The sequence below is a fragment of the Ovis aries genome, chromosome 1 (assembly GCF_016772045.2).
Source record: "Ovis aries strain OAR_USU_Benz2616 breed Rambouillet chromosome 1, ARS-UI_Ramb_v3.0, whole genome shotgun sequence".
In the NCBI taxonomy this organism is placed as follows: Eukaryota; Metazoa; Chordata; class Mammalia; order Artiodactyla; family Bovidae; genus Ovis; species Ovis aries.
In genome coordinates, this window is record NC_056054.1 from 237,989,845 (window position 1) to 238,012,711 (window position 22,867).

General features: G+C 43.1%; 1 protein-coding gene across 1 annotated transcript in view; it reads left to right on the forward strand.

The window, feature by feature from the left end:
• The window catches only part of MINDY4B (MINDY family member 4B), a 41,894-nt gene extending 32,746 nt beyond the window's left edge, over positions 1 to 9,148 (forward strand). Inside the window, exons 11-12 of the mRNA XM_027963920.3 lie at positions 6,083 to 6,263; positions 8,065 to 9,148. Of these exons, the coding sequence (XP_027819721.2) occupies positions 6,083 to 6,263; positions 8,065 to 8,207 (324 nt within the window). The 3' untranslated portion in view covers positions 8,208 to 9,148. The remainder of the gene's footprint in view (positions 1 to 6,082; positions 6,264 to 8,064) is intronic.
• Positions 9,149 to 22,867: the final 13,719 nt, after the last annotated feature.

Below are 22,867 nucleotides of genomic sequence, written 5' to 3' on the forward strand. Positions count from 1 at the left end.
AGCTCTATATATGTTCCAAGGCACTTTTGGCCCACTGCCTGTCATGATCATCTCTACTTGTTTCTGATAAATACAAAACGTTTGTTCTGGGTAGGATATCTTTCAGAGGTGCTCTGTAATCAATGTGCTGACATAAACATGTATATTTGTACATAAGATCTATTACAGATCCTGCCCTCAGTCTCCTCAGCATCAGGGTCTTTTCCAATGAGTCAGCTCTCTGCATCAGGTGGCCAAAGTAAAGACCAGGGACAGGAGAAGAAGGGGGCGACAGAGGATGAGATGGTTGGATGGCATCATTGACTTAATGGACATGAGTCTGAGAAAACTCTGGGAGATAGTGAAGGACAGGGAAGTCTGGCATGCTGCAGTCATGACTAAGTGACTGAACAATAAATTACAGATCCTCTGATGCTGGACTACAAATGGTTAGATAGTGGCAAAATCATGGCTCGGTCTTAGAATGCATGATGGTTGTACTCAATATCTAAAACTTTATCCACTGACTACGAGGTTAAAGCAGTGGTGAGTTTGAGTTGATCGTGAACTGCAGGTACTGGTGGCACACACCCTTTCAAGTATCTGTCACCCTTCACCTGTGGTTTGGCAGACTGTGTCTGTCACTATGTGCTGGGAGGACAAGCTCAGTGGTGCTCAGAGATGCGCTAACCAGAAGATTCATCTGATGGTAGTGCATACAGATATCTAATATCTCATAAACTCCTATCATAAAACTTCTTGCAGCATAGCTGTTTGCTCAAAAAAGAACCAGATGTGGTTCGAGGGCAGTGCTTTAAGCATCATTGGATTGAGGACCTCACAATTACTCCCTGCCCTTTCTGCTCTGAGGCATGGTGACTCTGAACAAGGATACGCCAAATGCATATAGGTACTGGAGCTAAGTGGAAAGAACCTGCCTGCTAATACCGGAGACATAAGAGATGCAGGTTCAATCCCTGGGTCAGGAAGATCCTCTGAAGAAAGGCATGGCAACCCACTCCAGTATTCTTGTCTGGAGAACCCCATGGACACAGGAGCATGGTGGGCTAAAGTCCACATGGTCAGAAAGAGTCGGATATGACTGAAGCAACTTAGCTCACACATAAGCATTTTTTGGGTATTTAGGGACTCCTGCCTCGGGTAGGCCGGAGAAGGCAGTGACACCCCACTCCAGCACTCTTGCCTGGAAAATCCCATGGATGGAGAAGCCTGGCAAGCTGCAGTCCATGGGGTCGCTAAGAGTCGGACACGATTGAGCGACTTCACTTTCACTTTTCACTTTCATGCATTGGAGAAGGAAATGGCAACCCACTCCAGTGTTCTTGCCTGGAGAATCCCAGGGATGGGGGAGCCTGGTGGGCTGCCGTCTATGGGGTCGCACAGAGTTGGACACGACTGAAGTGACTTAGCAGAAGCATCAGCAGCCTCGGGTGGGCATTCTAAATCGGAAGATTATATGTAAGCACTGGTAAGAGAAACCTAGTATAAGAAGTTTTCTGAGTTCAAAAGAAAATCAATGTGCTGCTTGGCAGAACCTGCTGTCGCCATGAAACCCCCTCATCCGCCACTGCATCTGTCTTCCCTAAGTGAATCTCTTCTAACTCGGTGATAAAATTGCAGAGATTGCAAAAACGCACGTCTTTCGGTCCCAATGTCACAGCCCAGTAGGTGAGATTGAAAAAAAAAAAAAAGGAGCTCTCATCAGATGACATGCAAGCCCCCCAGAACCTACCAGACTGACAGTCTGTGCAGCACACAGCCAGCTCCCCGCAAGAAGAGGCGCTATTTTGAAGCCTCCCATCACTTTTCTATTTGAAGATACAGGTTTGAGTGTGCAGTTCCAATACCTAAGTGAGAACATAAAGTAGTTTGAGTCTAACACCATCTGGAAAACCTTAGGAGGTTCACATTATCTTTGCACCTGCCACCGAGAAGAAAAATCAACTCTGATTTTTAGAAGGAACGGAAGCCATTTAGGTCTTGCTGGAATTGTTCCCCCGACAGCCCTGGCAGAGCGCATCACCTCCGAGTCCTACCTTCTTCCCTCTTTACATTTTTCCCTTTAAAGAGACTGACGGGAAGAAATCCAGCACTGAAAGTACCAGATGAAGCTCCACCCACTGTTCTCTACCCGAGTCGCTGGGGTAGTGCCTGGAAAACAAGACAACAGCCCTGCAAACTGGCTAAGAGAAGCTACATCAACTCGTGTTCCGGGTGGCAGAGATGAGAGCCAGACTGTGAAGAGCCACGCGTGTGAATCGTCACCAGGAATTGGCGAAGAAAGCACAACATTTCCACACCTTTCTCCCAATCAGATCACCGGATGGGGGCCCTGGGACTTCACCACCAAGCTCCTTACGCAGAGGCGCATTCCCAGAGCCATTGTTCTGGAGCCGGCCTGCGCCTGCGCTCAGTCACTGTCCTGTCCGACTCGTTTGCGACCCCATGGATTGTAGCTCACCAGGTTCCTGTGTGTATGGGATTTTCCAGGCAAGATACTGGAGTAGTCTGCCGTTTCCTCCTCTAGGGGAATCTTCCCTGACTCAAGGATCGAATCAGGTCTCCTGCATTGGCAGGCGGATTCTTTACCACTTAAGCCACCACATGGACAGATGGATCCTCACTCTCTGGTGCTTAAAATTTGTCCCTTCTTCCTATCTTTGTAACTTTACCTTCAATGACACCTGCTATGAAAGGTTTGATTGCAGCATGGAAGGCTGAACTGACTGGGCTTATTACACAATAAGTGAATTTAAGGAGAAAGGTGTTTTATTTATAGCACCACTCTATCACAATTTAATTTCCTTTTTACCATGGCAACTTGAGGCAACATGCACAAATTCTGCATTGATGACATCTCACCAGTAAAACATACTTAGAATTCTCTTTTGTGGGGAGGTTAGCTGATAAATTGTGTCTATCCCAAAGCAATACAAATTCTTAACTGAAGATGCCAGTCAAACAGATTCCATGGTGCACTGAGGAAAGGGCTTTGATATTTGATTGGGTTCAGTTGGGCGGTGCTCAGTTTTGGTTCTGCAGGACTCCCTTTAAACCAAGCATGTTCTACGCTGTAACCTGAGGCTCACTTCTTGGAGTTAAAACCCAAAGTGCTGTGACAGACATATTTCTCTTGACCAGAATCTCTCAGGGCAAGTGGGACTCTGCCTGCTCAGTGTCGGGTCTCCAAATGGTCACTTTGAGTGCTGGAGATTGTTATATTTACGACTCCTTCGTTTTCCTCCTACTTTAGTAAGATCATGAGTAGCTTTGAGTTCAGGAGAGAAAACTGTTGCACTGTTGCACAAAATCACAACAGTGCAGTGGCCACACCTTACAGAGTATGAATCTGAGCTCCAGCTGAATTTTGCCAACGTCACAAAGATTTTGTGAAACAATATCATGTATGTCTACAGTCAATTATATCCACCCACACATCACTTACAGGAACTTTCGCTGATTTAAAATCAGCCAGAATATGCATCTGCAGTTAAAATGGAGTGGCATTTTATTACAAACAGCCCTCAGTTTCCTAATTAGCTTATCCATATTTTCAAACTTAATAATTCCAAGTCCTGCGGATCATATTTTGATTATACATAACCTTAGTACTATCGCAAGAAGGCCTAAGAAAGAGCTTATTTTATAACTAATGAATGGTGATGACGTTCTTTGGAACTTGGGGGGTGGATTCTGGGATGTAAATACATGGGGTTGCTTCAATGGCACATCCTCTGTGTTTTATTTCCAATGTAGCCAGTGGGAGACTTGCCCCAAGTTTGGTGTATTATACTCATGTTATACTCAGTCCAGGGAGGGCTGGTGTTGATGTGAGCAGATGAGCATGCCCACTATGAGCATGTCCAGACTGGGGTGCTGGGCTTACACCCCTTTTTTCAACTATAAACTAAAACTCAGGTCATTTCTTTTAAACACAGTAGTATAATTTTTCTCCAGTAGCTAAAGAGTAAAGTTTAAAGACAAAAGCACCTCTGATTCACCCACTCACCCACAACTGAAGAATTTCAACTCTAGAAGAAGGAAGGGATTTGAATAGAATGATTGAGAAATCAAAATGTCAAGTTACTAGCCTTTATTACTTGGGTTGACAAAACTCACAGTCATTTTTTCAAAGCTGGATTTTCCACACAACAGACTTTGTTCCTGAACACACAGTACAACTCTGAGGACCGAGAAGAAAAGAAACAGAATAGAATTCTTTTGTTATGGGAAGATATGCCACAGCTGAGGGTCCAGAGCTCTCCCTGGCATCGTGGGAAATGATGGGGGTTTCCATGTAGCTCACGTTAATCTCTGTGTGTGTGTGTGTGTGTTTTTAAGTGTTTTCTAAAAAACATTAATGAGTTTCAATGGCATTAAAAAAAAATATGTGCTTCCCTGCCTCTTTAAACAAAATGGGAGATATCATCAAGCAAAACACTATAACCCTGATTCCCTCATGTGTTTGGACTGCAAAGAAATCAAACCAGTCAATCCCAAAGGAAACCAACCCTGAATATTCATTGGAAGAACTGATCCTGAAGCTTCAATACTTTGGCCATGCAAAGAGCTGACTCATTGGAAAAGACCCTGATGCTGGGAAAGATTGAGGGCAAGAGGAGAAGCTGGCGACAGAGCATGATATGTTTAGGTAGTATCACTGATTCAATGGACATGAGTTTGAGCAAACTGGGAGATAGTGAAGGACAGGGAAGTCTGGCATGCTGCAGTCCATGGGGTCACAAAGAATTGGACATAACTTAGTGACTGAATAGCAACAAGGAACCTCAGGGGTTACTGGAGTATGCAGGATCCTTTACAAGTGAGCCTCCCAGAGTGGTGCTTTGGTGAATCTAATTCACTGGCCTGAGAATTCAAGGCCGAATTGACAGTTGCCTGGAAAAACCAGAAAACAAGCTGATTAAAACACTGAACTTAGGCTTCCCGGGTGACTCAGTGGAAAGAATCCACCTGCCTATGCAGGAGATACAGGTTTGATCCTTGATCTAGAAAGATCCCACATGCCACAGAACAACTAAGTCCGTGCACCACCACTATTGAGCCTGTGCTCTAGAGTCCAGGGGCTGCAACTACTGAAGCTCATGTCCCTGAGAACCTGTGCTCCATGAGAAGCCACCGCAAAGAGAAGCACATATACCACAACTAGAGAGAAGCCCCCACTTGCCACAACTGGAGAAAAGCCCATGTAGCAACAAAAATCCAGCACAACCAAAAACAAATAATTTTTTAAAATAAGGAACTTAATATTATAAGTAATATTGAACTAGTACACTCAGCTCTAAGTACATCTTCACAATTGATCTACATGTTAACATGCAGATATGTGTATATCTGTGAGTGTTTGTGCGTGTTCCACTCATCTCCCAGAAGCTTTTTTCTGTATTCAAAATATCCTCTCTTTCCATATTGTAGGCTCTTTTTCCTATCTATGATCTGAATGCTTAGTGCTGCCAGAATGACCACCTGCTGAATGAAATACTGTCCTATCTTGGGAACAGAAATAAGTACACTAGTCAACAAAAAGACCAGTTCAAGTGCTCATATTCCATTCCCACACTTCTATTTCCGTCTATTTATTCTTCATCTCACTAACAAACCAAACTGAGATGGTTCCACAGCTCCATAAACCCACCCTCAAAATGTTTTAAAATAAAATCCATGAAGAGAAAAACTGGAGCATCACCACCACACCATTCATAAATGCAAATTCATTCACGAGAAAGCCTTTGTTTGAAATCTGCCTGCATGCACAGTACCCTGCCCAGCTACAAGCGCAATGCCAAGTCTCTGAGCTGCTTTAAAAAAAAAATTTTTTTTAAGGCTTTATTGAATTTGTCACAATACTACTTCTGGTTTTTGTGTTTTTGTGTTTTGGCTATGAGGCATGTGGGATCTTAGCTCCCCCTTACCAGGGATCAAACCCACACTCCCTGCATTGGAAGGCAGTCTTAACCACTGGACACCAGAGAAGTCCCCAAGCTGCTTTTTGATCCTGGTGACATGTGTTCTCTCGTAGGCAGCCAAATCTAATGTTCATCTGCGTTCCTCTCTCCTCTTGCAGGTGGGCAGCATGCTGAAGACTCCCAAGTTACCTGTCTGGCTGTGCAACATCAACGGAAATTACAGTGTCCTGTTTAGCACAAACAGGCAGCTTTTATCAGACTGGAAAGTGGAGCGCCTCTTTGATCTGTATTTCTACAGTGGCCAGCCCGCACAGAAAAAGCCTGCGCACCTTACCATAGGTGAGCGCTCCAGACCCTAGTGCTCTCAGCTTAATGTGCTCAGAGAGCCGAGGATGTGCTGGTTTACAGCTCTGTGGATACTTGGGCTAGCTCTGCAGGAGGATGTGGAGGCTTGATCTCTAAAATGAAACCCTAGGCTTCAACGTCATGGGTCTAACCTAAGCACTGTAACCTTGGGGTTCCAACTGATGAATTCTAATCCCAAGATAGAGTATCAGATGACTGATCATCCCAGAACACAGTAACTAAACTGAGAGTACATTTGTATTCAGATCAGTTCAAAAAGCATTTTTGAGGCCTACTAAGCACCAGGCATGTGCCAGACACTAGGAAGGCAAGAAGGTACAGTCTTGGCAGAGGTTCTAGTGTGATCATACAAGCCATTTCATTCCAATTCCCACCATGTTTTAAAAAAAAAAACAAAAACCATGAGAAAAAAGATTAACCTTAAGATGTCTTTAAACACTAGCCTTTTGGACAAGGGAATAAACATGATGAAACCAGGAGCCCGTATATGCTACCAAGGCACCATGCATGGAGCCTTGCTGATTTGGTGTCTGACTCTTTGCATTTAGTATCACAGGTCTGCCTTTAGCCAACTTTTCATTATTACAACTGCATTTAGAAGAGTATTGTAGTGACTGTTTTGTCTGCGTAGCTCCTAACTCTTTTTCTTTAATTATGAGAAATTTATATTTGTGTGTATTTGTATACACATACATGTGCTTAGTCACTCAGTCACGCCCAATTCTTTGCGACCTCATAGACTGTAGTCTGCCAGGCTCCTCTGTCCATGGGATTTTCCAGGCAAGAATACTGGAGTGAGTTGCCATGCCCTCCTTCAGGGGATCTTCCCAACCCAGGGATCGAACCAAGGTCTCCCTCATTGCAGGTGGATTCTTTATCATCTGAGCCACCAGACAAACCCAATACATACATACATACATACATATATATATATATGCACAGGCACGTGCGTGTGTGTGTATATATATATGTATATATGACCCCAGAAAAATGTATATTATATATATACACACCCATTTCATTTAGTGGAACATTGCCAATACATTCCTTAAGATACATTATTGTTTCTACTTTTCTACTATTATTGCTTCTACTTTACTCTCTTCTTTGAGGAAAGCACTGGGATTTTTTTGTTTTGTTTTTGTTTTTTATTAGCTCACACGCACAGCAAGCAGTGTGTTCCAGGCACTGTGTTGAAAGCCTTACATACATTATTCCATTAAATCCTCCTAACAGTCATCTAAAGTAGACACTATGATACTTATTTTACACAGAGGAAACTGAAGTGGCCAAAAAATGATTTCTAATGGATGAGATTGAGAGATACTAAGTACCTTTCCAAAGGTCATTTGCGACAAACTTGGGCCTTGAACTCAGTTCTAGATCTCCTCACGAGAATACTTGCACTTCATCCCAAAATGCAAATGTACTCTTAGCATTGAGAAGCTCTCTCTTTTCTTATTTTTCCCTGACAACATTCGGTGATTTATTGATACACCTAACTCTATGTGTTCCATCACGGGGCGGGACCACACCATTACATGACATCAATACTGAGTTTTCAAAATCTACAACAACCCAGACTATCATGGACATGTCTTGTATGGGGCATATCTACACACCATCTACTGGAATCCCCATCAGCTCACTCACTTCTAGGAACACAGCTTGCTGAGCCCAACTCCTGCCCACTCATCCTATTTTCCTTCCTTCCTGGCTGCTTCTGAAATGGTATACATAGGCTGGGGTCTAAATGTTGACTATTGCTTCTCAGACACTCACTCCCATCACTGGGAAAGTGTCCAACACGAAGATGAACACAGACCAGGAAGACGGTTTTCCCCACTGGAGATGGTGATCAGAACCAAGTGGAGAGATGCCACCATCAACTGGAATGGATCTGTTCCCTTTTTCTAAAGAGGAAGCGAAGATGTACAATGAAGTCTGAAGCATCAGCACTATGGGGACACAAAAGCCTAACTTGGGGAAGACCATTTTAAGTTTATGTTCCTTATTCAGAAGCCCCACCCAAAACACCCCCATAAGCAGTATGTTCTTTCTTTTGTCTCTATAAACTCTCTGCAGTTGCTATTGGTATTGTTGGAGACACACAGAACCCTTACTTCAGGGTCTGGAAGGTGTATCCTTTATGCTCATATAGACTGGTTCCTCATTTTTATTCAAAAGAAAAACTGAAGTCTCTTTCCTCCAAGTTATTTCCAAATTCCTCTCTCCTCAGTGTGATTCTCCCTGGGGATTACGGAAGGAGGGGGCTAGCTTTCATCTGGGGATGAAGTCATCAGTAATAAATCATTGGATTTTTAGTTATGGCAAGAACTCAAGCCTTCTCAAAGATTTCCTGGTATGAAGAGCATTCCTTTCCAAGGTTACATTTCAAAGTGCCCACATTAGCAAGTTCTTGTCATTAAAATAGTAAATGGGCTTGAAGCAGGGGCTATTCCTGGTAGGCTGGCTATTGTAGTTGGCTGTGGGTGCAAACCATCCTGTGAGCACACAGGAGACTTTCTTTCCATCAGTGCTATGTTTGCTTAATTTCTTTATAAGTTGAATGTAAATAATGGGTGTGTGCTCAGTCAGGTCCAACTCTTTGCGACCCCATGGACTGTAGGCGGCCAGGCTCCTCTATCCATGGATTTTCCAGGCAAGAATACTGGACTGGGTTGCCATTTCCTTCTCCAGAGAATATTCCTGACCCAAGGATCAAACCCACGTCTCCTGCATTGGCAGGTGGAGTCTTTACACTGAATCATCTGGGAAGCCCCTGGATATAAATATACAGATGGACAAATATACACTGAGAAGCCTGATTCCTAACCAAAATAAATTTATATACAAAAGTAAAATCTCTTCTTCTGTCAGTATTCAAAGGGAAACCAATTCTTTTTAGAACTCAATCTTTCCCTGTTCTGTTGAATGCCTATACTTTTTCTGAAGAAATACACAGAGCAAGATATATATTCTTTCTAAAAGAAGCCCATGGGAACCATTTAGACCTTTCTCCTACCCACCCCACTGGTCTACTGACTCACAGATGTAGGGTTTCTTATCCACAAGCCAAACTTTAGTTTGCAAAGAACAACTTTTCTGCACTCATTTCCAAATTAATTTGCTAAATGCATTTTCTTTTGGCCCCAAGAACAATGTTTTAACTTAGGAAGCATGTAGAAAATGAAACTTCAAGGTGAATCATAAATTATGTCAAAAGAGAAAGCCAATTTGGCTTCGATTGCTGATTTCAGTATCCTTATCACTGATGCTTCTATTTGGGATTTTAAATACATCAGACAAATGAGTGGATCCTAATAGATTCTCAGCATATTTCTTAGTCTTAGCAATATTGTGCTTTTCCTGAGGTGCAGGCCTGTTACGGTTTTATGAACACTGACTTATTTCTAATTAAATCTCCCTTTCGGTGTGGACTACTGGAAAACTTAGAGCCTAATGAGAACCATGGCGAGTATATCAGTCAGAAAGCTCCCAGCCACAAGTAAGAGAGCTCACTAAAAGTGTCTCACACAGTGAGGACATTCCTCTCTAACAGGAATGAGCCAGTTAGGGATCCATGTGGCTCTCCCAGGTCAACCGTGGTTCTCCTCCAGGCCTGAGCACAGAAGTCTCAGTGCCAGGACATAATCAGAGCTCTACAGAAGGAAAAGGAGCAGGATGCCTGTGGTGTAGACTGTGGTGTGGCAGTGTTGCCTGGCAGTGTATTAGTCCTTACAAAAGGTGCTTTGTCGATTGGCCTCATATCTGAATGTACTTTCTATTTCTACTCTATTTTTCTTTGGATTTCTTAATTGATTTACGTGTGCATGCTCAGTTTTATCCAACTCTTTAGGACTCCATGGGCTATAGCCTGCCAGGCTCCTCTGTCCATGGGATTTTCAAGCAAGAATAGTCGAGTGGGTTGCCATTTCCTCCTCCAGGGTATTCTTCTGACCTAAGGATCGAACTCATGTCTCCTGTGTCTCCTGTATTGGCAGGCAGATTCTTTACCACTGAGTCATTGGGAAATTGATTTATAATTTATGTATTTTGCCATATTTTATATGCTGTTCTAATGTCTTATTATTCCTGGAACAAACGTATTAATAAGCAAACTAATAAAGATTAAGAACATGTTTTATATATAGTTGTATAATCATTTGGACACAGAAAGGTATTAATCACTTTGTATGTCAATGTTCTGTGAATGAGTATTTATTTCATCTTATAAACAATATTTTTACTTTTTTGGTAAGGTGGAAACATGTTGTTTTTTTAAGTAGCTAGAAATTTCCTAGGACCATCAGTTCACCTTTGAACTCTCTGTGTTTTGAGATAAATGACTTTAATTGTCTTGTCAGCTTCTAAAACATGAAGCAGGAAAACGCTATTCGCTTGAAGACAGAGATGATAATTTTTCTGAATAGTTACTAAACTGAGTGTCTCCTTAGTGAGACCATGTCCCTGAGGAGATGGCAAATCCTCTTGGTTTGTCCCTCAAAATTATTGTTTCTTCTTGGCAAAGACGTATGTATCATCTTGTCACGTGTAACTTCACCAATGTCACAAGACCAGGTGGGACCAAGCCAGGTCGCAGGCAGGCCCGAAATTCCCTGGTCATCTCCAGGTTATGTGCAACCTTTAGCTACACCTGAGCCTAATTTTATCTACGAGTGAGTGACACAAACTATCCACTTCATTGATCACAGCTTTGACATGGCAAAGAGACTGTGTAACTCAGTGAAGCTAGGAGCCATGCTTTGCAGGGCCACCCAGGCCGTACGGGTCATAGTGAAGAGTTCTGACAAACTGTGGTCCACTGGAGGGGGGAATGGCAACCCATCCAGTACTCTTACCTGGAGAACCTCACAGACAGTATGAAAAGGCAGAAAGATATGACGCTGGAAGACGAGTTCCCACAGGTCGGAAGTTGTCCAGTATGCTACTGGGAAAGAGTGGAGGGCAATGACTAACAGCTCCAGAAAGGATGAAGTGAGTGGGCCAAAGCAGGAATGATGCTCAGCTGTGGATGTGTCTGGTGGTGAAAGTAAAGTCTGATGCTGTAAAGAACAATATTGCATAGGAACTTGGAATGTCAGGTCCAAGAATCAAGGTAAATTGGACATAGTCAAGCAGGAGATGGCAAGATCGAAAATCAAGGTGGAAAAGATTGAAGGCAAATGGAAAAAGGAGTGGCAGAGGACAAAACGTTTAGATGGCATCACTGACTCAGTGGACATGATTCTGAGCAAACTCCAGGAGACAGTGGAGGACAGAGGAGCCTGATATGCTACAGTTCATGGGGTCTCAAAGAGTCAGACAAGACTTAGTGACTGAAAAATAACACAGACTATGGGTATACGCTGTGGACTGTTGTGATCGCCTTGTCAGGGCCTTAGACATACAACTGTTCACTCATTCAGGGAACTTTTTAAACATCTCCCATGTACCAGACACTCACCTGGGTGCTAGAGAGATACAGTGAGCAACACCAGCCACAGGCCCTCTTCTCTCTGGAGCTCTTCTGAGGTGAAGGCACTCATCAAGAAACCACTGTGATGAATAAAACTTGAAAACTGAGATAAGTGTTCAGAGGGAGGGGATTCATGGCATGCAAACAGCTTGTAACAAAGGCCTGGAAGTTCAGGGAAAGACATCTCTGAGAAACAGATAGTTAAACTGAGGTAGGCAATGGCAACCCACTCCAGTACTCTTGCCTGGAAAATCCTATGGATGGAGGAGCCTGGTAGGCTGCAGTCCATGAGGCTGCTAAGAGTCGGACATGACTGAGCGACTTCACTTTCACTTTTCACTTTCATGCATTGGAGAAGGAAATGGCAACCCACTCCAGTGTTCTTGCCTGGAGAATCCCAGGGACGGGGGAGCCTGGTGGGCTGCCGTCTATGGGGTCGTGTAGAGTTGGACACGACTGAAGCGACTTAGCAGCAGGGAGGCTAAGTGGTGAGAAGCAGGAGAGGGGCAGAGGGACGAGCAGGTGCCAATCCCTGCCTCGAACGAGTTCAAGAATCAGAGAACCAGTGGGACTGCCATTTGCAGAACGCGAGGTGCAGCGTGGCTGAGAAGCAGCTGCAGGGGCAGGAAGGACACTCCCTAGGCATTGTAGATGAGGAGGCATGGGCAGCCTTGGAAGGTTAAGTGGCCTGGGAAGATGTGCGTTCTGAGATGTCTCTGTGGAGAGTGGAGAGTGGAGAGAGCCCACAGTGGACAGAGACTAGTAGCAGGGATTTAGACAAGAGGTGACCAGAACAGAGTGGTGGCAGTTAAGGCAGACCAGAGTGGGCCACTCAAGAGAAACGACTTGTGGGTAAAGCAGAGAAGGCCGAGGCTGACGCTGGGGCTGGGTGGGGCAGGACATGAGGGAGAAGGAGGCATCAGGAATAGTTTCTTAGTTCCAGGCTTGAAAGTTGGATGGATGTTTGTGCCTTCATTGAATTTTAAGACACACTAAAAGAATAGCAGGTTAGGAGGGAAGAAATTCCAAGCTCAGTCTTGGATGAGAAACCATGATTCACGTGGAAAGGTAGAATAGCCGGTTAGAAATAAGGTTATGGATCTCACAGGAGAGGTTTGGACCACAAAAATACATTCGGGAGGCACTGAGGGTGAGGAACATGGTGGTAGGGAGGGAATCTGCCTGAGGAGAGTATTTAGAAAGATGGCCTGAATCTGAGCCCGGAGGAACCCCATTGTTAGTGGTCAAGTAAGTTCCAATGAGCCTGGAAAAGAAGCAGAGAGGCAATAGCTAGAGACACAGGAGGTAACCCTCAACTGATATCTAAATAAAAGGTCTTTTCAGTGACTCTTTATGTCAAAACTCAACCAGAAAGAAGGGGGTCAGGAAGATCCCTGGAGAAGGAAATGGCTGCTGCTGCTGCTGCTGCTAAGTTGCTTCAGTCGTGTCCGACTCTGTGCGACCCCATAGGCGACAGCTATGGCTACCACTCCAGTATTCTTACTTGGAGAATCCCATGGACAGAGGAGCCTGGCGGGCTATAGTCCATGGGACCGCAGAGAGTCAGACATGACTGAACTCTTACGTGAGGTTCAAGGCTGAAATTAATTCTGTTGAATGCATTCATATCCCATCCCTTTCCAAGAAGGACATGGGGTGGCTGATAACTAGGAAACTTTCAGGAGAATTTGGTATGTCCTGTTTTTTTTTTTTTTTTCAGTTATTAAACCCAATTTTAAAAATGTCTCGCCACTGTCCACAAGGTGGTGCTATGAGAGTGACTTTTTCAATCTCCTCATCAAAAATAATTATCAAAGTAAATGTGGTCAATTCAGGTACCATGTTAAAGAAAAAGCAAACAATTATAAACGGTGTAATGGGTATTAATCTTTGTGATACTTTGAAGTACTGTCACTAAGCATGGTGGGTAGTACTGCTCTTGTCTTCCTTTCTCTTCCACTCCAACGGGGGCTGAAAGCGGGTGGGTAAGGCACAGCAAGGACTTTAAACGTTAGCTCTAAAATACCCCCATTTGCATCACCACCTTCTTGGTGCAGACACCACTAGACTATTAAATAGCTGCCCAGGTGTTACCCTCACCTTCTTTTTTGTCCCCTTCTATTAATAATTGTTTTTCAACACAATAGTCAGTTATCTTTTAAAATTTTGACATTGATCATATGATAGAGCCATTTTTATTGACCTTGGACAAAAATGCCAAAAATCTTAACATGATCTCCAAGAGCCTGTGGGATTTAGCTTCTGATTCATCTCATGCCCAACTCCTGATCATCACCATGTTTTCACCCAAGCCAAGCTCACCCCCAGTTGAGGGGCTCTGCACATGCTTTTCCCTGTGCCAGCAATGATCCTCACCCTGATCTCACTCTGCAGATGTCTACTTAAAATCCACTTTCTCAAATGGGCCTTCTCTGACAGTATTCCCATCTAATATCCCCCAATTTGCCTCTCTTAGCCCCTTGTTCTACTTTTTATCACTCACTGTGGGGGGTTATAATTACACACTTATTTGTGTGATTATGTGTTAAAATGCCTGACTACACCCTAGTGCAGTGGTTCTCAAATTTTTTCAGGACCCTTTTATGTTCTTAAAAATTATCAACAACCCTGTTTATCAGGGTTATTCTATTAATATTTATCCTATTAGAAATTAAAGCTGAACATTTGTTTAAAAATCTATTCATTCATTTTAAATAACAATAATAAAGCTATTATATGTTAACCTAAAATAATATCTTATGAAAGTGAAGTGAAAGTCACTCAATAGTGTCCCACTCTTTGCAACCCCATGGACTATACAGTCCGTGGAGTTCTCTAGGCCAGAATACTGGAGTGGGTAGCCTTTCCCTTCTTCAGGGGATCTTCCCAACCCAGGGATCAAACCTAGGTCTTCCTCATTGCAGGCAGATTCTTTACCAGCTGAGCCACAAGGGAAGCCATCTTATGAAAAACAACTATATATTCCAAAGGAAACAGTAGCATTACTTTACATTTCCATAAATCTAGTCAATGGCTAGCTCAATGTGAGATGGCTATATATTCTCATATCTACCTCTTACTTCAATCTGCTGTGATTTGCTTCTAGGCTGAAACACATGAACAAAATCTGGTCTTATGTATTTAGCTGGAAAACAACGGAAAATGTAATAGCCTTGTGGTTATTCTTCTTTGATACTACACCAAAACTCTACAAGTAGTTATTTCTTTAAAAGTTAGTTGCAATGTGGAAAAGGAAACTGTATTAATGAGCTTTTCAAACTCTGTTATATTAGAATCTATTGGTGTATCTTACACTCCCAATCCATCTTTCCCACGCATTAGTCATTTGGAAAATACTGGCTTGTTGAATTATGAAGATCATGAAATGTGGTCATATTTTATAATGCCATATCAAAAACTCATATTAGTTACTAATGAACTATTGCTACATGAAATAACATGGATGGAGCTCATAAACATAATGTTGAAGGAAAGAAGCCAGACAGGAAATACGCTATATGGTTACACTTATATATAGTTCAAAAATGGACAAAAAAAATTAGTCTGTGGTAATAAAGGTCAGGAGGGTGGTTACCTTTGGGAGCAGCAATCAGGAGGGGTACAGAGAGTTGTGGGGTGCTAGCAATATCGTGAAGATTCAGACACGACTGAGTGACTTCACTTTCACTTTTTGCTTTCATGCATTGGAGAAGGAAATGGCAACCCACTCCAGTGTTCTTGCCTGAAGAATCCCAGGGACGGCGGAGCCTGGTGGGCTGCCGTCTATGGGGTCGCACAGAGTCAGACACGACTGAAGCAACTTAGCAGCAGCAGCAGCAATATTAAATTACCAGGTCTGGGTATTGGTTACACAACTGTGTTCACTTGCAAAAATTAATCAAAACTATACATTTAAACTTATGCTCTTTTCTATATGTATATTGTAATTAATAAAAAATATTTTTTCTGGACTAGGATATTTGAGGATAGACAAATATATCAATGGAAAGGAATTATGAGTTCAGAAATAAACCCTGAATTTCATTGTCAATTGATTTTTGACAAAGAGGACAAAACCATTAAATGGAAGAAAGAATAGTCTTTTCAATAAATGATGGTGGGACAACTAGATATTCACATGGAATAGATGAAGTTGAACACCTGTTTCATATCTCACACAAAATTTAACTCCAAGCAGGTCACTGATTTAAACGCAAAAGCTAAAACTATAATTCTCTTAGAGGAAAACATAGGAATAAATCTGTGATTTCATACTAGGCAATGGTTCAGTTCAGTTCAGTCGCTCAGTCGTGTTCGACTCTTTGCGACCCCATGAATCGCAGCACACCAGGCCTCCCTGTCCATCACCAACTCCCAGAGTTCACTCAGACTCATGTCCATCGAGTCAGTGATGCCATCCAGCCATCTCATCCTCTGTCGTCCCCTTCTCCTCCTGCCCCCAAACCCTCCCAGCATCAGAGTCTTTTCCAATGAGTCAACTCTTCGCATGAGGTGGCCAAAGTCAATGGTATCTCAGAAAAAAACTGGCTTAAATCTCAACATTCAAAAAACAAAGATCATGGCATCTGGTCCCATCACTTCATGGGAAATAGATGGCGAAACAATGCAAACAGTGACAGACTTTATTTTCTTGGGCTCAAAATCACTGCAGATGGCAACTGCAGCCATGAAATTAAAAGATACTTGCTCCTTGGAAGAAAAATTATGACCGACCTAGACAACATGTTAAAAAGCAGAGACATGACTTTGCCAACAAAGGTCCATCTCATCAAAGCTATGGTTTTTCCAGTAGTCGTGTATGGATATGAGAGTTGAACCATAAAGAAGGCTGAGCACCGAAGAACTAATGCTTTTGAACCGTGGTGTTGGAGAAGACTCTTGAGAGTCCCTTGGACTGCAAGATCCAACCAGTCCATCCTAAAGGAAATCAGTCTTGAATATTCATTGAGAAAAGATTGATAAATTGGGCCTCTCAAAATTAAAAACATTTGTTCTTCAAAGAACACCATCAAGAAAAGTCAATCACAGACTGGGAGAAAATATTTGCAAATCATGCATCTAATAAGAGACTTGTACCCAGAATATATAAAGAACTTGTACTGTATAACTCAATAATAAGAAGACAATTCAATTTTAAATGTGAAGTGATTTGAATAGAGATTTATCCAAAAAAGATGTACAAATGGATAAATAAGCACACACAAAAAGATCTTCAACATCATTATCCTTTAGGGAAATTCAAATCACCACCACAAGAGACACTACTTCACACCCACTAGCATGGCTGTAATTAAGTGTTGGTGAGCATGTTGATTGCTCTATGCTGGTGGAAATGTAGAATGGTGCAGCCACTTTGGAAAGTAGTTTGCTAGTTCCTCAAAATGTTAAGCATGCAGTTACCGTGTGTTTGTGTGTATGTGTGTGTCTATGCTCAGTTGTGTCCAACTCTTTGAGACCCCATGGACTGCAGCCCACCAGGCACCTCTGTTCATGGAGTTTTCCAGGCAAGAATACTAGTGTAGGTTGCCATTTCCTACTCCAGGGGATCTTCTCGACCCAGGGATTGAACTCACATCTGTTACATCTCCTACATTGCCAGGTGGATTCTTTACCACTGAGCCACTGGGAAGATCCCACTTTACAGTATTAGTTAGCAATTTCAAATTTCACCCCTAGCTATGTACCCCAGAGAAACAAAAGCCTATGTCCACACAAAATCTTGCACACAAATGTTTATATCAGCATTATTTATTCTAGTCAAAAAGGAGAAACAACTCAAAGGTCCATCAACTGACAAACACATAAATGATACCTTGTGTTGATAGATCATACCGTGGAGTCCTATTCAGCCATAAAAAGGAATGGCATACATAGATAACCACATCACAGTTGACTCTCACATAGATGAACATCAAACAGTTATGCAAACTGAAAGCTGTTAGTCACGGAAGACCACATACCGTGTGATTCCATTCATATAAAATGGCCAGAATAGGCAAATCTATAGGGGCGGGAAGTAGCTTAGTGGTTTCCCAGGACTGGGAGGGGCTTCCTGGTGGCGCAGATGGTAAAGAATCAGCCTGCAATGAAGGAGACCCGGGTTTGATCCCTGGGTTGGGAAGATCCCCTGGAGAAGGGAATGGCAACCCACTCCAGTATTCTTGCCTGGAGAATTCCATGGACAGAGGAGCCTGGCAGGCTACTGTCCACAGGGTCACAAAGAGTTGGACACGACTGAGCGACTAACACTACCACACACTAGGGCTGGGAGAAGGAGAAGGTAGGCTAGGATGGGGGGAGGGTGACTGCTAAAGGGTACAGGTTTCATTTCAGGATGATGAAAATGTTCTAAACTTAGGTCACAGTGTTGAATACATACTCTGAATATACACTGAAGAACAGCTAAACAGGTACACTTTAAGGAATGTACATTATATCTCAATAAAGCTGTTTGTAAAAAAAAAAAAGAGCTATTTATAAAGGGTACTATTAATAACACCATTCATTTGAAAGGGACCATGGTAAAAGAATAAGGATCTGACAGGTCTGCAAAGACAAAAAGCCTTTACCTCTGACCAACACGTTTTGAGAGGCATGACTATGTCTAGGGAGGAAGAGGGTGAAAATTTCAACATCGCTCCCTCCCTAATATAACCACACAGTTCCCTAAAAACAAACTGGCATTTGGTCTGTTTCACACCTGAAATCAGACCCTCCCCTACTTGATGAAGCTGCTTCACCTCTAATTAGCTTTTATTTTGCATAAAATTATAAACCCACGAGGAGGGGGGCAACCATGCACATGGTCCCTTCCTCTCCCAGAGGACCCCAGCTTCACTGCACTCCTTTCCCTTCCTGCCCTGGGTGTTTGAATGGCTGACCACCATCCAAGAGAGAAGTGCTGCAGGGAACACACAGGTTACCCCTCAGCCCAAGAAGCCACAGGGCGCAAGAACTAATCAGACTTGACCAGACAGAAAGACAGGGCCGCCTTGACGGGCAAAACGAAAAGTAGCAGGTGAGCAACCTGCTTGACTGCTGCTTAGAGGTAAGAGAGAGTCGCTAACTAAGCAACTTTAAATCACCAGGGAGGACAGAGATACGCAAACGAGCTGGCTTAAGTGAACTCAACTGTCACCATAGAAAGTATAATAGCCTCTGGCTATGGGCCGCCTCCCAGGACAGTCTCGGGGTGCACCCAGCACCAGGTCACTGGGGAGGTAGGGTATGAGCAAGTGCACTATGAGTCACTTCTGAATGCTGAATGCAGCCAAGAGGAACATCAGAGATACTTCAGAGCCTGAATTCCCAGGGTAATAAAAAGGCAGAAAGTTGTTACGTGCCCATAGCTGTAATTACCACTTAAAGTCGTTAGCAGCTGCCCCGGCTATTGGTGTGTAAAATGAAACGCCAATTTGGAGTCTTTTCCATAGAATGAGATTTCCTATTTCAAAAAGGGAACAGTGCATCACAGAAAATACATTGCTCCCTGTAATGATCTAGGTCACCTTGCCCTGTGTGCTCAGGTTGCGGCTGCCAGCATAATGGAGGAATGAAATCAGTATCCAAGAATTTAAGAGATTCAGGGATATAAGGTGTGATGGGCCTCCTTGCTCTGTCCCTCAGTGTGCTACCCCTTCCCAGGAACAATCAAAGAAATTTTTGCAAACAACTGCCAATCCGATGTACAGGCCATACCTGCTCTGTTTTTTTTTTTTTCCACTTTGTATTAAAATATATATTATTTTTCTGATTTTTTTCTACTGTAGGTTATTACAAGACATTGAATATAGTTCCCTGTGCTATCCAGTATATCCTTGTTGCTTATCTCTTTTATATTTAGTGTGTATATGTTAATCCTGAACTCCTAATTTACCTTCCCCATTTCCCCTGCTATCCCCTCTGGTAACTGTAAGTTTGTTTTCTATTACTGTGAGTCAAGAACCCTTAAAGCCATCTATCCCCTCCCATTCTTCTCTTTTCACACACTGCCTTATGAGTCATCTTTGCCCTAACAGACAGATACATTCAATCAGTCATTTGATGTTGATAGAAAGGCATCTTTCAGTGGTCTAATCAAGACAGTTCACTTTTTGGATGAAAAGAATAGGGAATAAACCAGGGGTGCTGCTGATGGAGGTGTGTGTGTGAGAGACAGATAAACAGACAGAAAGAACCTCCGGGAGATCTCAAGACAGACTGGTAAGAGACAAGCTGCCCAGAGAGCTAAACTGAGAAGAAAGAAAACAGCAGAGCCAGTAAGTGCACGTGTGTCTTTTAGAAAAGACACAGCAGATACCTGTTTAGTCAGAAAAGCTGACTTCTTGTAATTAGTCTGCCTTGATATTTTATACCAGAAGAAAATAGTATTCCCTCCTTGAGCTCCAGTTTTCTCATTTTAAATAACTACAACCCACCTTCTATATCCAAAACCAATAGGATGACAGCAATTACAATAACTACTTTACGCTCCTTCAGACAATAGTGAAACAACCACCAAAATGAAAGTCGCTCAGTCATGTCCGACTCTTTGTGACCCCATGGACTATATAGTCTGTGGAATTCTCCAGGCCAGAATACTGGAGTGGGTAGCCTTTCCCTTCTCCAGGGGATCTTTCCAACCCAGGGATCAAACCCAGGTCTGCTGCACTGCAGGCGGATTTTTTACCAGCTGAGCCACAAGGGAGGCCCCCAAGGAAAGAAAAAAAAAAGATTCACGCTTTAGTGGAAGTTTAATAGTTAAGAACTTGGCATACATTTTAAAACACAATGTGTCTGTACTTTAAACACAAGGTGTTAAAGAGCATAGTGCTTCCCTGGTGGTTCAGTGGTAAAGAACCCATCTGCCAATGCAGGATGGTGCTGGAGAAGACTATTGAGAGTCCCTTGGAAAGCAAGGAGATCAAACCAGTCATTCAGGAAATCAAAACCTAACATTCATTGGAAGGACTGCTGCTGAAGCTGAAGCTCCAATACTTTTTGGCCACCTGATTCGAAAAGACAACTCATTGGAAAATACCCTGATGCTAGGAGAGATTGAGGGCAGGAGGAGAAGGGAGCAACAGAGCATGAGACAGTTGGATGGATTCACCGACTCAATGGACATGAATTTGCGTAAACTCCAGGAGATAATGAAGGACATGGAAGCCTAGCATGCAGCAGTCCATGGGGTTGCAAAGAGTTTGACACAACTCACTGACTGAACAGCAAACAAACGCAGGAGATGCAGGTTCAACCTCTGAGTCAGGAAGATTCCCTGGAGAAGGAAATGGCAACCCATTCCAGTGTTCTTGCCTGGAGAATTCCATGGACAGAGGAGCCTGGCCGACTACAGTCCACAGGGTCACAAAACAGTCGGTCACGACTCAGTGACTGAACAACAAATTATTAAAGACTATACATAATGTTTCCTAACACTGACTCAAGTCCACACTCTGCCAGTTGCTCTCTCTCTCCTCCCCACTCCTGCCTTGCCAGGTATAAAGAGTGTTTAACAAATTTTAAAAGTAACCATTTTATTCATGCAAATGCCTTGACATTATTTGGATGTTTTTAGAGCATCAATAAACACTCTGCACTGCCCATGAAATGATACTAGCATTGTGGTAATGGGGACATGATGATCCAAAATTAAGTTTGTTATGAAGTTACAACAAGGGGCACCTTGTGTGTGCAATTTACAACGGGAGGAAAGGGCTTTTCCCTTAAACTCCACAGAATGGAATTTGATGCAAGACAGCAGAAAGGTTGAGACTTATAAAAAGGCCACTGTCCACATGGACTGGATATTTCCTCCAACACTCCTGCACTTGAATCTTCTGCAAACACACCCTACCTCCACCAGAGTCCCACACCCTGGGAACACCTCCCTTCCTTCTAGCATCCCGGAACAAGGAAGTACCCGCTGCAGCCTTCCTACTAGGTCAAATTCCAAGAGTCCGCTGCTAGAACTGGAGGTTCACACTCAATCAGAAGTCTCACACTCCCAATGGCTACCATATACATTTCTTTAATCTCCGCTTTAAATCCCCACTTGAAAAGAACTTCAGAATTTAGTGTTGTATTGGAAATGCTGTTTACAGGGGAAGGGAATCACAAAGAAAGCACATGGTGAATTTCCAGACTAATCTCGGCACTATATTTTTTAGTTCATAATCAAAATGATATCAAATGGATGACATTTAAATTGTGTTAGGTTTTCAAAATGCTTTCCCATGTATCAGCTATTGTAAGCTTCACAGTGATCTTGAAGTTAGATTTAATAATCTGTTTTCCAGTTGAGGAAGTAGATTTTGAGAAAGTAAGCAAGCTAACTGAAGCTTTAACATCTAAGGAATTGCAAGGCCAGGACTTAGAGTTTCCGGTTCCCTCCAGGACTCCCTCCTTTATCCCTCCCTCTGCCGTCTAATCTATGTGCTCCATTAGTTCAAGGTACACGATTCACAGAGTAAGGCATGGGGACGAGGGGCTAGCCCATCTTCTCTAAGGACCTTTAGACGAGCGTACCTGGCACTGCTCTCGAATCACTAAGTCTGAGTCTTGATGGCTGAGGGAAAAAGGGGGACTTCAAAGCTGAGGGCTGTTCTGCCAGCTCCCTGACCTCAAACAGTGCCCTCCAAGAGGGCAGGATAAACAGCAGGATTTGGAACTCTTCTGAAAGATGCCAGGACTCCTCTGATTCCTCCAGCGAAAAGTGAATGCTGCCCCAGCAGGCTACCGGTCCTTGTTTGCACAGACCTTGCTCACTCACTCACTGTCTGCCTCTCCTCACTAGGATGTTGATGCCACGAGACAGGAATCTTATCTGTTTTGTTCAGAGACAAATCTCAGCACTTACAATAGTGCCTGGAATTTCATAAACTCTTAATAAAAATATGTTGAATCAATACACAGATTATATAGTTATTTTGACTAAGTTACATCTTACCACCCTGTCTTTTCAAGGCCACAAGCAAAATCTCCAGAAGGAAAACGTGGTGGAGGGCGCTTCCCCAGAAGGGGGGCTCTCTATATAGGAACCCCACTAAGGGGGCGGGGGCGGGGAGGAGAGGAGAGGAAAGGAGGTGCTTCAAATGAT